The 15,986-nt window shown below is 38.1% G+C and overlaps 1 protein-coding gene across 3 annotated transcripts in view; it reads left to right on the forward strand.

Annotated features, from left to right (window-relative positions):
* The window catches only part of CNTN3 (contactin 3), a 330,473-nt gene that overhangs the window by 97,103 nt on the left and 217,384 nt on the right, over positions 1-15,986 (forward strand). For 2 of the 3 annotated variants that reach the window (XM_082345351.1, XM_082345353.1), the window contains one exon: positions 14,407-14,533. In XM_082345351.1, the coding sequence (XP_082201477.1) occupies positions 14,407-14,533 (127 nt within the window). Of the gene's footprint in view, positions 1-14,406; positions 14,534-15,986 lie in introns of those variants that run through there. The other variant, XM_082345352.1, reaches the window with a different exon arrangement.

A 15,986-nucleotide genomic window follows, 5' to 3' on the forward strand; every position in this document is an offset into this window, starting at 1 on the left:
GTCGGTGCCTCTGAGCTTGCATAAAAATAATGCCCATCATTGCTTGGCTGTCCTCCGTGGTAGGCAGTGTGCAAGGTGTTTTACTGTGTTTTTCTGTAATTCTCACGTCATCTGTGTGGTGTCCAACTCTTACATACTTTTTATCTTTTGTTTTCTCTCAGTTTTAAAACTTTTTTTTTTTTTTTCTTAATATATCATTCGGATCCTGTGACAGTGAAAAAGCCTGAGGGGTATTCCATGGGGATCCCTTTCCCCACTTTCTAGGATCACCTGCCATCGGCCGTTCATCTTTTCCAAACCTCACCCGCACCCAAACCCTCTTCCCATTTCCATAAATTCATAGCTTGGATGTAACAAAATGTCCATAAACAGGCACCGTTTTTGCATCCATATTACTTTCAAAGGAAAATTCTTACTCAAAAACTGCTGCATATTTTAATTGGGGAAGTGGCAGGGCTCCTTAATCCCGTTTTGTTGGTGAACCCTAAGGGTGCCCTGTCGCTTTTTCCTCCCCACCCATGAGACATGAAGATACAATTTATGTTCACTTCTGCATCTTACTTACTTTGATCATTAGTCCACACTTTAAGTTTGAGACAATGTCAAGTGACAGAATTTTGTGATTAGATATGCAACACTGGATGCTATTTTAGATAAAGATATTTTTAAATTTAAAATTATCTTATGTGGTAGGGAACAATCAAATTATGGATGCATCTTTACATATATAAGTTTCTCTGTGTATAATTTGAAGAAACTATAGGAGAAGATAGTCATTTTATCTGTTCTGATACAGCTTTCCATAAGCTTAAAGTAGTATCACATTATTGAACAGCTTTTTATTTGCCAGCTGTGTCAAGGAGAGAGGCTTAGCCATTTTTCTGTGGTGGGTAATTGTCCAGTGACTGCCAGTTTTCTTTTGTTTTTACAGAAGGCTAGCTAACAATGCCCACGAGGAGCACCACATTTATTTCTTTGAAGGGTGTCAGTGAAAGTGAGAAGGTAAATGACATCCATAAATGGCTGAAACGTTAGAATTTATTTGTCCCTCAGTAGATAAATATATAAATGAAAATTATTCATCATCCTTTTTTATTTATTATTTCTTTTATCTTTCAAATCAATGACACAGTCATTGGAGCCTGAAATAACTGCCGTTGGATTACAAATGCAATCGTGCAGTTTTGGGTCAGTGTGATACTACTACTTACAAAATTCCATGTTAGATGGTTAAGATTAAAATATTGCTGATAATAAAATGTTTGCTCAACATTCTATTCATTTTGAAAAGCATCTGTTGAGTGTGAAACACTGCTTTTTGGTCACACTACATTTTGGGTATTTATTGCTTAAAAAGAAGGAAAAACAACAAACTCGATATTGGCAAAAAAAAGGAAAGACAGAAAACTCCTGCACCCCTCCCTGGCTACCTAGATTTACCAATGTGCTTCCTCTTCCAGCTTCTGCCTGGCAGCTGAGGAATTAAGCTCTTATCTTGGTATTTGACTTACTGCTTTCTCTTTATACCACCCGGGTTTACTTTTCTTATTTATGACACTGCTGGAGACAAAGATAATATTCCCACCTGCCACTTAAACAGGAGGCAATTTGTTCCTTTTAACTAAAAGGACAGTTAAAAAAAAAAAAAAAAAGGAGGACTGTCTCAGGTAGACCTGAGCCCCAGCTTGTGATAAGTGACCTTGGGAGACTATTTCAAGGGAGAAGTGGCTCTTTTCTTCGTCTTATTGCATAGTCACTGAAGGCCCATCATCTGTGGAAGGTAGTCAAGAAAGAAAACTTAAGGCATGGTGTGTGATGGTGTGAGATGGTGTAGTGATTCATGAATTCACATCCTCTGAACCTGTGACTCCATTCACTTTTTTTTGCGTGGACACCTTTATGGTGTCTTGTTGACCTGCAAGAGTGGAATTTGTAGGCTGCCGTTTTGAGTGGCTCTGGTGACTAATTCATTGTTAATTCCAAGCATGTGAACATTCTTTGCTCCTCTAATCCTGCAAGCAAGGAGGGGTGGTGAAGGCTGCTATCAACTGGACTTAATGCATCCTGGCAATGCTGGGATCAGTTGCTGCCGTTGTGACGTTGATTGGTTTTGGCCCTGGACATGGGGCACTGGTAAGTTTCAACAGTTATTCGGAGAACACCTGAATACTGGGAATAGCATTTCCCTGTTCTACCTTGTTCATTGCGGCATCATACACTCTCTTGTTCTGTACAACATAAAGGGCAATCTGATGTGCCACCCAGGGAGGTTTACGGACAGATGGCAATATGTGTGTTTTTTGTGTGTTTTTATACTAGCCTTAAGTTTTTGTAGCAGGGCTCCTGGAATTTTAGCCTCCAAATGAGATTTTCATTACTGGGGGTTGTTTCATAGGATTTTTAAATACTTTGACTTTTTGACTGTATAGGAAAACAGAGCTTTTCATTCTGATCCCATGAGTATGCATGTGTGTGTGCACACTCTTGCACATGATATTTAAACTCAAACATATGTACAAGAAATATATAAAAGTAGTCATATGCAGAGCATAATTATGTAGGTAGTTATGAAGTGTTGGCTGTTGAACAGTGTGCTGCATGGGTTTCTGAGTGACCATCCATCTTTTAGTTAAGATATAATATTTACTGCAGCATATGCAGTGCCCCACATGCCTTTTTTATGTGCTTGATTACACAGCAGAGTAAAATGAGAATCCTCAGTGCTGTGGCAATTATTCCTATTACGGGAGAAGAGAGAAAATAAACATTCAGCTTACAACAGTATAAGAGAATCTCATGTTTTTTTCTGCTTCATGGGGTTTTTGAAAGCTGTTTGCTGTGATTTTGTTGAGTTTTCCATTGATACTGCTTTGGTGAGTAATTATTTGGAAACAGAGTGGAGAGTAAATACTTGTTGGAGAATCGTCTCTCAGTGAGAACTAGTGCCGTGGATGTTATTAAGATTCCTTTTTTAAAAAATATTTTGAAGTTTTCACCCTCCATTGATTAATAGGCACCTTTTGTCTTAGGCATAATACTTGCAATTATTTGCTCAAACCAGATAAGAGAACACAGGTGCCAGTGTTCACAACCACCATGAAGATAGGGACAATTCCATCCTGTTTTTCATGCCATGTAGGTATGAGACTCTAATAAATTAAGTCATTTGTCAGACCACAGTGTCATAAGTTACTAGTCCTCAGTCGGAGGTAATTAAAAGTTTTATTTGAGGGCTAAGCAAAAATAGGCAATAGCAATACCATTTATGGCACTGCTGCTGTATTAAAATTTTTTGCTTATCCTTGCAACAAAAGCCCTATAATATTGGTATCATTCCTGCATAACAGTAGAGAACTCAGGGGCTCTGAGAGCTTAAGTGACTTGCCTAAAGCTAGATGGAAGTATTAGGGAAAAAAATCTTGTTTATCCCAAGGCAAAGTCGCTGTTCTGCTAATAGACATGGTCCTTCCTAAAGCAGAGGTCGGCACACATTTTTGTACAATATTCAGATAGTAAATATTTTTGGCTTTATGGCCCATATGGTCTCTGTCATAACTACCCATCTCTGCTACTGTAATGTGAAAGCAGCCATAGACAATACATAAACGAGTGGGCATGGTTGTGTTCCAGTGAAACTATTCATGGACACTGAAATTTGAATTTCATATAATTTTCATGTGTCATGGAATATTATATTTTTGAATAAGGTGTCATAAAAAAACAGATGGCAGTTGAGTTTGGCCCATGGCCCATAGTTTTCTGACCCCTGTCCTAAAGCATAAATACATGTTTTTTAAGATCATTTTTTGTCAAGCACTTACTGTACTATCGTGGGCAAAGTATTTTGCCGTAAGGCAATAAAAAGCCATAGGTTGGGGAAAAAGGAGGAAACCTGCACACAAATTACTAAAATATAGAGGCTTGAGAGAGGTATAATCCAATTGAATTTCTGATAAAGTGGGATTAATTTTGGCTGGACTATCAAAAGAGACTCTGTGTCTTGAATGATAGACTGCGGAAGCATTCCAGGCAGAAGAATGGTATCAATCAGTTCAAGACAACTTATTTGGTAAACACAGTTATTTTGCACATAATTATAGGCGCAGTTCTTACTGACAACCCAGAATGTGTTACTCCCTGTAGGGCTGCCTTCAGGGAAAGCTGAGAATGTGCTCTCTCTGTATGACAGTGCCCAGATGAGGAGTGCCAGGAGAGAAAGAAGGCCCAGTATTGCTAGACGTACGATTTTTTTTAAAGGTGAAATTTGACTTTATGCCAAATACATTTGGATTTTTAAATGAGGCCAAACCAGAGTTTCCAAATATATATGATGGGTCACATCATACACGTTTCATATTATTAAAGAATCTCAGATTTACAAAACCCTGAAAAGACAGTCTAGCTCAGGTTCTATCTGAAAAACAAACGTGGCTTCCTAAGTAAAGCTCAAATTCTGAGATAAAGAGACAGAACTGTGGAGTGTGTTCAGGCAGCCAACAGGTGACTGATTGAAATCCTAACATTCTATCCTAACCTTAGAAGAATTAGACTAAAGTAAGAATTCCATGCTGGTTATGTGTTAAGTAAATTTGTGGTTCACATAAATGATGTATCACAGATGTGGGGTTGTTTTGCAAAGAGATCCACTCCATGGAATGGTAAAACTTGTGCAAATGCTGATGTTTTGAAACCCTCTTGAAACCCCTCTTGAAAGTAACTTTAAGCACAGAAAACTTCCTTAGAGATCTGGGCAATATACAGCCTACCAAAAGCTCAACTTTTTTTTTTTTTAATGACTCTGGTGACTGTTCAAACAAGTCATTAAAATCCAGAAATGGGGCTTTGCTTCAGCACTCAGAAATTATACAAGAGATTACTAATAAATTGCTGTTGCTTATAAAAGTGCCATTCATATGTGGCTTTAGGGAAGCAGCTCCTGCGTAGTACCTGTGTTTTCAGTACTCTGAGGGAGTGGCTGAATTGTAGGTGACCAAGATCCTGCAAATTGCCCAAACAGAAATAGCCACCTAATAACAGTGAATGCCTTGACTGTAAGAACACAGTGGGGGTATTTCTAAGAGTCAGAGATGCAGTTACTCAGTTAGCTTCTGTAAGTTCATATTTTCATGTAATGGATTATTTTGTAGTTGGACATACATATTCCAGTTGGAGATAGGATACTTGCTTATACAATTGTCCTGAGAATGGCTAGATTCTTTCTTTGATCAGCAATAACATTTTGTAAGTTAAAACCATTTGCAATGAAGCATAAACACACACATTTCCTTTCAAATGTTAATTTACCAAGTTATCCAATATATACAATATGATGGGGATGCTTAGGGGGGTTGAAATGTGTGTTAAATATAGTCACTATCTTATAAAGACTGGGGATGGAGGAGTTGTGAGTGAAAAACAAGTAAACGTAGTATATAGTAGGCTAGGGAAATTGTGATGAATGAAATACACAAAAATTGTTCTAAGAATTCAGAATGGGGAAAGATTACTACTAAATGGTTATATGGAGGAAGGATTAATGAAATAATTTAGTGGAGTTTCTTTAGACTTCCTACATGACTGTAGCTTCTCATACCTACCACCAAAAGGTTCTCCAGAATGGTCGTACCAAAAATATAGAGAGATGTAACTCATCCTCACCAGCCCTCAGGATTATTATTTATAATCCATGTCAGTATTAATGAAAGCAATAACATTCAAATGAGTACCATTTTTTATTCAGTGTTTAATATTCACTGAGAATAAGGTGACTTGGTAGATGCAAAGTGTCTAGAGTAGGGCCTGATGGTCAGTGTTTATTTTTTCTTTGTTGACATTTGAGACTGTGCATGTGTTTATGAAGTATTTATGACAAGGGATTTTGCTCCATATTATACAGAACTGAGGAACACTGTTTTTTGGAATAAAATATGTTTCCTTCATTGCCAGGCTAGGAGTAGTGCACAATATTGTTTGTTCTCCCCAAGCCTACGGAGGATGTAGCTGTTAAACAGATTTGGAGAAGGCTCTCTTGTCATCACTACATCTTGCAACCACCATTTTGAATGTGGTTGGGTCTTTTCCTTCATTGCCAAGGTTGGTATCATTCTTAAGTGAAGGAAATGAAAGAAATACCTTGCAATCATTACAATTCCACTCCCCCCCCCCAGATAATAATCTAGGACACTGGGGACAAGAAAGGATGCTTCTACACCATGGATTATCAAATTGGGGGTAGAAAATGGAATAGAATAGAAGAGAATAGAAAAAATGTTATGATTCAGTATGCGGTGAGAATTAGTATTATTTCAAGAAACTTTTTAATCAGTTGTGTGTGTGTGTATACACATGCACACTGTGTCTACAATAAATCATGATGAAAAATAAATCTTAATTGTGGATCAAATGAAAAATAATTTGACAAATTATTTAATTATTTAAGTTTCTGCAACTCTGAGAAACTTTCCCCTACCAACACCCATAGTTCCAAATACAGTTTTGGGAGTGGTTGTCCTTTGTCCTGCTTTCTTTGATCTCCATACCTACCCTACAACCCAGCTTAATTCCCCTCAGTGGTCTAGAAATATAAAAGCAGGATCCTTGTTTGGGGAAAGAAGTGAGAAGAGAGATCTAGATGGTATTTCATATACTTAGACATTTACAAACACAGTGCTGGCTTCTGCTTATGGAGGTGCAGGCAGGAAAAGAGTATGCTCTTTTCTGCTTTATGAGATTACAGCTGCAAAAATGCTACAAAATGCAATCACCAGTTCTCATTACTTCTTAATGGCTTCTCCATTACAACCATAGGAATTCTTTATTGTCTAATTATTTTTTCATAGAAAACAATAGCCTTCAACTAGAGTTTGATATGAAACATTCTTTCTAAAATACACGAAGAAAGTCATGCTTGGGCCCCAGAAAGCCTTGACCCAATCTCTTTGGTAAAGAATAGAAACCACAAATATAACCAGCTCTATTAAATTCTTTGAGAGAAGTATACTAAAGAAATGTTTTTAAAAGAGTTGATTAATGAAGTGTTTTCAATTCAGTATGATTGGGGAGAATCTTATGAATTTGCACACTTCAGAGATATTCAGTAAAAGTTGGTATAATAGAAAGTGGAGTTATAAGTGTTTTTTTTCTTTTCAAATAAATGAGATATGGATTGTGTATTCCTGGGTGTATTGTACACATGGCACACTGCATCTAACAATAGCACTGTAACATTTTTTTATCATGTGGAGTTGCTATTAAGCCATCTAGCAAGAAAGGTATAATTATGGACTGGGTATTATGGAAAGATGTCAGGGAGATTCGAAAGCACTAGAACTCACGTTCATAAAAAGACAATAACATGTATTTAAATAAAGAAAGAGTATTATGAAAACATTTTAATCTACTAAGACTTCAACCCATCTCCTCTAAGTTTGTTTTCTCCCCAGTACATTATTTCCTGCAATATGACTGTAAATTGGTTAAACGTATCACTGAAATGTAAAGATATTTCACAAATCAGAAATATAGCCATTGGATTAAAAGCATCAAGATAAAATATTAGCTACCCTCAGAAGTATTCCCAAATTCTCTTATTTTACTCAACTGTATTACATATTGAATATTCATCCATCCAGTGAAACAGAGGACAACTTTCATCAAAATCTGTGATTGGTTTACTAAAGTGCTAAAGTCCAGATATTTAACCTTAAACATGACTATTAGGTAAGTAAACGTGTATGGGTATGAGTCTTATTGTGTTTTTTGTAGGCAGGTTGCAGTGAGAGGAAAAATACAATTCTTGGTTTAAAAAAATTGTCATGTGTTGAAAAGGATCTGCCACTTTAGGGAGGAGCATTCATTTATGTGAACATTTATTTCTAGTACTTGTAAAGCTTAAACAGCCACTTTCAGTTCTAATTCCGTAACTATTGAATACTGCTTCTCATGCAGTTTCTCCATTTCTGTTTATGGACAAAGCATGAAGTAACGATTGAGCAAATCAAGTAGTAAACTATTAACTTAGCAATTTAAAGAATTTTAGCACTTTCTAATGCCCTCTGTCACACTGTGACACTCCAGCATTTTTCCTTTTAACCTAATTGCTTGATAACATTTCCAGGTGTGGGAAATGGATGAATTAGTTATTCCTCATGTTTTATTGTCCTTTCTCATCTGAAGTATGCTATATTGTCTTTTCCCTGTTTTTTTTTTTTTTAATTTTTTTTTTTAGCATGTGAGTTAGAGTAGATTGAGCTGCAGGTGACGAGTCAGAGGTTTATTTTTCCAACACGTGATGTTTAGAGTTAACGTGGTTCATGTTGGTTCAAGAACTCAAAGATGTGAGGACCCTTTCCTAGAAGCCTCTAGCAGATTTTCCTTTACCTCTTGTTATGGGTTGAAATGTATCCCCTCAATATTTGTGTGTTGAAGCCCTAATCCTCAGGAACTCGGAATGTGACATTATTTGGACACAGGGTCATTGCAGATGTAATTAGTGAAGATTAGATCATCAGGGTGGACCCAAATCCATTATGCATGTATCCTTATTAAGGGGGGAAATTTGGATATAGAGACACACAGAGAGGGAAGATGAGGTGAAGAGACCCAGGGAGAAGAGGACACCTATAAGCCAGGGAGACAAGCCTGGAACAGATCCTCACCTCAGAGCCCTCGGAAGAAATCAACCATGCCCACACCTTGATTTGAGAATTCTAGCCTCCAAACTGTGAGACAAATTAAGTTCTGTTGCTTAAACAACCCAGTTTGTGGTACTCTGTTATGGCAGACCTAGCAAACTAATATACCCCTTTTTGGCTGTTACTGGTCTCATAACCCAATCTCCCCTGTCTACCCTGCTTTCCAGTCAAAAACTACAAAGAGTCCTGGAAAGGTAACATATCTGGTGCTTTCAGCATCTCTGATGACAAGGCAAGTTCTGAAGGCAAGGAAAACAATTAGGGAAGAACTGCTGTGTAGACAACCGACAGTATCTGCCACAGCTAGTTTTGCACATGGTGTGCGTGTCTGGCCTTCAAATATTTGTTAAAGAAATGAATTATCTTAAGATTGAATTCTTCAGCCTCCCCTGACATTGGAAGAATATAAATGGAATTTTATTTTAGTCATCCCTTGCTTTTTTTTTTTTTTAAGCATTTTCTAGCTGTAGACCGCCGATGCCAGAATCAAAGGTGATGTCCCACTGCTACAGAGTGTTTCCATCTTAAATTTTCTTTCCTGTGGAATAGTAAGGCCTGGAATTTAGATCTCATCTCACTGGCAGCATATTATTTTACTTTCCTGACCTGGGCTAGAGATCCTTCTGTTTGGGTCAGATATCTCTTTTAACTACATTGAATATTTCTTTCTCGATCCACCTTCTTTTACATTCTGCCTTAAACAGCACTACCAACCCTAGCTCTCTTTTTGGATTTACCCTCTTCATTTCCTCCTTTTTTGTGTCATGTAGCTATGATGTAAGTCAGCAAGGGAAAATGGGGTATGCTTTCCTTTTCTGTAGGAATTTCAGAGATAACACTGTAGTATTTTAGGACTTTTATTTCTTTTAGTAAAAGTAATGCAACTGCCTGCAATCCTTTGTTCCTCTCTGTCAGTCTTCATAGAAATTGTATGGAGTATGACCATTAGAATTGATTGGCCACAGCTTGATCTTTTAGTGACATTACCTTAGGAGCTCATAAAGCTTGTACTTACATTCAAAGGGAGTTATTACTAGTAGCCTCTGGGTGTTTGGAGGGGGAAAAAAACACCTCAGGATTGGATTTTTGGAATTATTAGTCCTGTTCGGAGGTGTTATATGCCGTTTATTTTAGGTTGTAAACTTAAAATGGAGCTTGGGAGCCAGGCCAGCATATCAAAAAAATGCCCCCGTCACAAAAAGTAAAGTTTAGCATCAATCTAAATGTTACATTGAATCCATTTAGTTAGGCATGAGGCCCCCTTCTGTTTTCAGCCAAGCTGCTTTTTGCTGGTTATGAATATCTGTATGAATAGTCAAGGTTTTGTCCTTTGGAGGATCAAAATTAGCTTTGAAGAAACTGTTGGATAATTTCCTTTAGGTTAGCAAAGACTTCAGAATCTTTTCCTATTAAGCTTATATTGCTGGCAGGAGACTAGAACATTATAACCCGGCATCTCTCATCACCGATATTATTCTGGGGAAACAAGATTGAGTGGCCTCTGTGTGTTTTCTGAGTATGAAGCGTGGACCAACCTGTCATGTTTGATTTTTTTCTTTATAAATTTATTTATTTATCTTTGGCTGCATTGGGTCTTCATTGCTGCGCACAGTCTTTCTCTAGTTGCGGCGAGCAGGGGCCACTCTTCGTTGCGGTGCGCGGGCTTCTCATTGCAGTGGCTTCTCTTGTTGCGGAGCACGGGCTCTAGGCGCGCGGGCTTCAGTAGTTGTGGCTCACGCGGGCTCTAGGGTGCAGGCTCAGTAGTTGTGGCACACGGGCTTAGTTGCTCCGCGGCATGTGGGATCTTCCCGGACCAGGGCTCGAACCCGTGTCCCCTGAATTGGCAGGCGGATTCTTAACCACTGTGCCACCAGGGAAGTTCCTGATTATTAATTTGTACTTAAATTTTAGGAGGTGTTGGAGACTCTTGAATGGCTGCTGATGGTCTGAAAAGCCTTTAGGAGCCTTAAATTTCAGAAATGGCGGGTATGTGCCTCACAGGCTGTTAACTCCAGTGTCATCAGAAAATACTGAAGTTGAAAAAGCAAACTGATGGTTAATTTTCACCTTTGAGCATATTTAGAACAGTGTGGTTTAATGGAAACGGAAAACAAACCAAGACTGTGACCACTGGGGTGTGATCCCAGGTCTCTCACTAAAACACTGTGTTAACTTGGTTGGTTATTTAACCTCTCTGGGTCTCATTTCTTCTGGGGAGGCCAAACAACTACCAGGTGAGAAAATAAGCTCTGGAATTAAAATCTTAGCTTTATCAGTCACCAGCTGTAAATTAATATCTGCCTTATATTGAGTTATTGAGAGAATTTCTTCATTCGTCTTAATTGTGTATTCAGCAGATATTGAATATCTGCCATGTTCTAGGAGTTGGGGAGGCAGCAATGAATTAGATACAGATAAATAACAAACACTCATATAAACGTGTATACTGTTTACAGGTAGTGAGAGACAGTGAGATGTGCTGATACGTGGTGGAAGTGAGGGGTGAGTAATGACTTAGAGGGGGGGAGCAGTCTCATTTAAGCTGAGAAGATGACAGTTATGCTGAGTTTTGAATGACAAAAGGAAACCAGAGCACAAGAAGAAGAAGGAAGGTCAACCCAAAGCTCAGCATGTCTGAGAGGCGAAGACAAGGATGGCGGCGCAGCTGGACCTCAGAAAGTAGGGGATGGGTCAAAGGCAGCCTGGGAATAGGGAGATGAGGCTAACAAATAGCTGAGTACAGTGCCTGGCACATAAATGTTAGTAAATTAGCTATTATCATCCCTCTTTCAAAAGGGTCTCAGAAAAAAATATTTCTAAGTATTTAACACCATCTAAAATGTATAGCAGTCTCTAGAGAAGAATTAGAACATCATTTGGGAATTTGACTTTTATTGGATGATGATGGATGTTTGGGTTTTCATTGTGGTCACTTGTAGGAAATTTTTAAAAAACCTCTCTTTGTCTTTTGCATTGAAATCACCCCCTTCTTATCTAGACCCAGTTTTCCTTCTGTTGGTTTCCTTCCCCAACTTACCTGCTAGTTTCAAATGTATGTCATTATGTTAAAATATTATTGCTTTCAAGCCCTGTGTACATCAGTTCGTCAGGACAGTGATGCTATACCATCTCCTAAATGAATAAAATATATGTCACTGAAAATAAATCAGAAGCCATTGCACTAGAAAAAATGCTATGAAAAATCCACCCTCTTTGCAAATATTTACAAACAGACATTGTAACAGACAGAAGTATGTTCAAATTAATAAAACACTGTCATTTTTGTATTTATTTTTATGCAGTAAACTGTTTGAAGGGAAAAAATTCAAGAAAATGACAGCATTGGTTCTTTTTTGATTAGGGACTATGTGATTAGTAGCTGTTTCAAAATTCCTTTCTTCTGGAGGTTGTCCTTTTCCGCAAAGGAAAAGTGAGATTTTCTTTTTCCTTGTGACGTTTTCCCCTTATGTGTAAATAAAAACCAGGGACTTGTGGCATTGACATATATGCACTACCAAATGTAAACTAGATAGCTAGTGAGAAGCAGCTGCATAGCACAGGGAGATCAGCTCGGTGCTTTGTGTCCACCTAGGGGGTGGGATAGGGAAGGTGGGAGGGAGACGTAAGAGAGAGGGGATATGGGGATATATGTATATGTATAGCTGATTTCATTTTGTTAAACAGCAGAAAGTAACAACATTGTAAAGCAAAAAAACAAAAACGAAAACAAAAACCAGGGACTTCCGAGGATAGCCCACTGCTTTCTTAAATCATGGTGGGCAGTAGTAAGGGTTAACTGTATGGTGATGTTGCAGTGGAAGGCTGCCCAGAGTTAGCCAAACTTTGAAGTTTGAGTGCACAGTCCCCAGACTGCCCTCATTTATATCATCAGTTGCGAATTCTGAGTTTGGTTAGTCACGAGAAGAACTGACAGGAGTCACTGAAAGCTGTTATACTCATGATTATGGTTTATTACCGGGAAAAGATACGTATTAAAATCAGCCAAAGGAAGAGAAGCATAGGGCAGACTCTAGAAGAGTCCTGAATGCTAAGCTTTTGTTGTCCCCAGGATGTGTTACCATCCTGGTGTTGATGTGTGACAGCACACGAGGAGTATTGGCACCCAGAAAGCTTGTCAGACCTCAGCATCCAAAGTTTTTACTGGGGCTTCATTTTGCAGTGTCATGGTTGATTGATTGCATATGGGGTTGAGGGCAGTTTCCAAGTCACCTCATCCCATGTGGCCAAATCTCCTACTGTCAGTCATGTGGTTGGTCTTTCTAGTGTGGTCAGCCCCCATCCAGGACTATCAGGTGTGGCCATTCCCACCCTCAGACCCAGGGTGGCCAGTCCTCACACTAAACAAAGGCATTGCTATCAGGTAAGACATAGAGGACCTCCCAAAGGCCAGATTAATGGCAAGGCCAAATTCACTGGGCAGAAGTCCAGAGGGTATCACTACAAGAACTGGAATCAGATAATCTCCAGTGTGTACATTCTGAGAAGCTGTGTATACTTGCTCGCTTCACCTAACCACTCTTAGATTCCACACTGCTCTTCTGTGCACTGGGAATAATTACGGTACTTACCTCACAGAGCGTGGCGGAGATTAAAGAAAAGATGTGGGCACATGGGGTTCACGTGGTGGCTTTGCTGCTTTTTCTTCATTTCAATGATTATTTTCAGTATTATGTTACTTTATTATTCCAGTTATTATGGGAAACATTTTTATTAATGTTGTAATGTTATTACTTAGTTAAGTAGCCAAAATGGTTTCTGGGCTTTTGGGGGTTACTTCCCGTCTCATTTTCTTTGTCGTCTGTTCATGGGTTGTGTTTGTCTCTTAGTCTGATTATTCATTCTCTGCAACTTTACTGAGCATTTCAAGATAGGAGAGAAAAGAGCTTCCCCCCCCCCCCCGCCCCCCCCCCCCCCCCCCCGTGAATATGTTTGTTTTCAGAAAGGCTCTGGTAATGATTATACAATTGCAGTAGCATAAGCATTTGGTGATGGCAATATCTCATTCCTTTTGAAATTCATAGTACAAAGACACAGGTTTTTAATTTTTTGTGTGTGTGTATGTGGAAAGTCTCAGAATGTTCAAGTTCTCTTAACCAACGTAGAAACACTTTTTAAAGGACACTTGTTCAGTGCTGTATCCTTCTTTTCAATTTGCTAGTAGTAAAATGGAAATCCCACCAAATATTGAGTGTTTTGAGGTCAGAGTGCAAAATAACATTGTCAGCATTCAGATTTGCAGGCATGGTAGGGTTTTATGAGAAAGACAATAGTCAGGGATTCAAGTGATTTTCCATACAGCTTAAGTTTTGTAAAGAGGCTTATGACAGAAAGGCGTCCTAGACTAGGTAATTTACCAACGATAATTTTAGGTAGAGTTTATGTTACAAAAAGTAATTAGTACAGCCGTATTTATTCTTTTAAGTAATCTTATTAATATGGCAATGGTTTTGATAGTAATTTTCATTCTCTTAGAAGTGTTACTAGGCTGTTAAAGATGGCTTAAGTGATGCTTACAAACAAAGCAGTGCCTACAGGGCATCTTTGTGGATGAGGGAAGAAGCAAAGCCTGCTTTTTCTTTCCTTTTTTTTTTTTAAAGAGCAGACACTAGTTGCTTGCTTTTCTTCTTTAATTGTAGAGTGCAGCTTGTACAGTAGCTTTTACTTATTACGATTATTTTTCCCACCCATGTAGGTGAGCTGCTCTTACAAGGCCCAGTGTTTATCAAAGAACCCAGCAACAGCATTTTTCCTGTTGGTTCAGAGGATAAAAAAATAACTTTAAATTGTGAAGCACGAGGCAACCCTTCACCTCATTACAGGTACAGTGGAATGTTTGAAAATCCAAATTAAGAAAAAACGATGTAGCAATTGTGAACTTTTTTTTGCTTCCGTATATTTATGCTATCAGTAAGAAATCATACATGAAGCTATAGTTGTCTGCTATATTCAGCAGAGTTCATACATAAACATTTGGCTCCATATTGTGTATATTTGATTGATTATCACTTTACAGTAAGATTTCTTGATTAAAGAGAAACGTGGTGGAGTCTCTTAAATAAACAATGTTTTTTCATTGATTTGTGGTAAAACAATGTATAGATTTGGATTTACACGTAGTCCTTGGGAACACATCCATTGTGGGGATGAAATTCAATGTGTTGTAAAGGTATGTAGCAATCATAGTTTGAGAAAAAGGTAACAGCATCTATCCTTCCTTTGCTATTTTACTGAGTATATGTTAGAAAGTTCATTAAGTATAGAAGAATAAAATGCATTCCTACTGAAGTCATTTTAATTATTCTTGAAGAGAAAATAAATTTATTATATTTTTTCATGTGAAAGTGTGTATCTCAGATTATATAAATAATGACTTGTTCACTGAAAACTTTCAAACAACACAGAAAGGTATAAGGAAAAAAGAAAAAAAAGTGAACTCCCATCACCTTAAGATAAAAATATTAACACTTGGGAGATGATGGTGGATTATTTGGATGGGATGGATATTTACTTTATTAAATAATACAAGATTAACGATTTTTACTTTTAGGGGTGCTCAGGGGGCCCACTTTAATGAAGAGATGAATTATTTATAAATAGCATATGCTGCTTTCGTATAAATGGTTACGAGAAAATGCTTGAGGCACCTTGAAAACAACATGCTCTTGAGTACTGTGAGCATTTGTCTCAAACATTCAGTTTACAGTATTCGCTTGGCAAAACCTTTTCTATAACCTGCAGAACAAGCAGTCTTCAGCCTTTATTAATGAAATTCTAAATGTTTCGAGTAGATCTTCTATTGTTTGCTTAACCCATGTGGATAACAGAAACGAACAGTCATTGTTAAACTGGGTCAGCATTAGGCTAGAAGGTAGACCTTTGTATTTTTGCATTTGGAAGTAATCAAGGTCAGTTTCTTTCAACAGTAAGCAACAACATATTTATTGAGCACCTGTTGTGTGTTTTCAACAAAATAAATGTAAAGATTCCAGGTTACTGGTTAGAACTGACAGAGGTGATGGAAAGTTTTCTATCTGCCTCTTCCTTAACCTATAGAAGTAAGAAAAGTATAACATGATTTTATTTTTTTTGGCCGCACTGTGCGGCCTGTGGGATCTTTATTTCCCTGACCAGGGATTGAACCTGCGCCCCCTGCATTGGAAGTGTGCAGTCTTAACCACTGGACCACCAGGGAAGTCCCTAACATGATTAAAAAAACAAGAAGCTGTGTTTTATGAGCCAGTCCAATTAACCAGACATAGCACGTACAAAAGC

The sequence above is a fragment of the Balaenoptera borealis genome (genome assembly GCF_965194805.1).
Source record: "Balaenoptera borealis genome assembly, chromosome: 12".
Taxonomy (NCBI): domain Eukaryota; kingdom Metazoa; phylum Chordata; class Mammalia; order Artiodactyla; family Balaenopteridae; genus Balaenoptera; species Balaenoptera borealis.